We start from the raw sequence: 1191 nt of genomic DNA, 5'->3' as shown, positions 1-1191 counted from the left end.
ATTTTAATTTATTGAGATACACCTGTAAGTGTCTGTGAGTACACATCTCTGTCTGTCTGTCTGTAGGTTGAGGACCCATCTATGCGCTGGCAGATGGCTCTGTATAAGGAGACCTCAGGTAAAGCTGAAGACGCTGATGTACCGGAGAAGGTTGTGAAGAGAGTTCAGGAAGTTTCGGCTGTTCTCTACCACATTGAGTTGGTGAGGCCTGTTTCCACATACACATGAAGTTACATGCTTTTTTTCCTCAATCTTAAGCCATTTCTTCCTCTTCTTTGTCTTCCTTCAGACTGAGCGTCCATTCAAATCCAAGAAGATGGTTTGGCACAAGCTTCTGTCCAAACAGCGTCGCAGGGCAGTAGTGGCCTGCTTCAGAATGACACCGCTGTACAACATCCCCAGGTAAGACACATATAACCTTACTTTAATGCTCTCCTGGAGTATAGTGGGATGCACAGACTTATTTTTCCTTTTATTTCAGGCACCGGGCATCTAACATGTTCCTTAATGGTTACAAGCGCAACTGGATTGAAAATGAGGGCTACTCTTTTGAAGACAAGATGATTGATGACTTATCTGTAAGTCTGTATATCCATTTACACTCTCTGAGTACACCCTCTTGAGTGTAGTTTGTTCATAGTGTTGTTTCTTGCAGAAAGCAATGGAGCAGGAAGAAGAAGAAGATGAAGAAACCGAATCAAAACCAGACCCCCTTCATCAGCTCATCCTTCACTTTAGCCGCACAGCTCTCACCGAGAAAACGTAAGCAAATCGCTCTGTGGTTTAGTGAACGGGATTTCTTGACAGGATTTCTTCTTAAGTAAAGTCACAATTTTCTATGTAGCGCTTTTTATAATACACAGAAATAAACAGGAAAATAACAGTGTTTCAAAATTGATCAATTATGAAATCCCTTTCATTTCAGATGTAAAGCAGCTCTACCGAAGACAGTTGCAAATATTCAGTTCAAATTAGTTCAAAGTTTAGTTTTTATAACAGTGTTGCAACGTTCGTCAATTATGAAAGAAATTAAATTCAGCTAATAACGGCTCCACATTGTCATTATTCAATTTCTAATTATTTCAATGTTGAACTAAGAGCTTAAATTAGTTTAATAACAGTGTCAATGTTGCTAAGATAATCAAATACTAAATTCAGTTCAGCTGTAAAGCAGCTCTACAGAAGGCAATA

At 39.1% G+C, this 1191-nt stretch overlaps 1 protein-coding gene across 1 annotated transcript in view; it reads left to right on the top strand.

Moving 5' to 3' along the window:
• LOC107578775 (ryanodine receptor 1-like) overlaps window positions 1-1191 on the top strand; it is a gene marked incomplete at its 5' end in the record, with an annotated part of 4638 nt that overhangs the window by 2043 nt on the left and 1404 nt on the right. Inside the window, 4 exons of the mRNA XM_016264693.1 lie at window positions 67-201; window positions 290-402; window positions 482-578; window positions 656-762. Coding sequence (XP_016120179.1) covers window positions 67-201; window positions 290-402; window positions 482-578; window positions 656-762 — 452 coding nt within the window. The remainder of the gene's footprint in view (window positions 1-66; window positions 202-289; window positions 403-481; window positions 579-655; window positions 763-1191) is intronic.

This window comes from Sinocyclocheilus grahami, unplaced genomic scaffold, assembly GCF_001515645.1.
Source record: "Sinocyclocheilus grahami isolate Dianchi unplaced genomic scaffold, SAMN03320097.WGS_v1.1 scaffold11890.1, whole genome shotgun sequence".
Classification (NCBI taxonomy): Eukaryota; Metazoa; Chordata; class Actinopteri; order Cypriniformes; family Cyprinidae; genus Sinocyclocheilus; species Sinocyclocheilus grahami.
The sequence above is the reverse complement of the archived record's forward strand: the minus strand, read 5'-3'. Positions and strand labels throughout refer to the sequence as shown.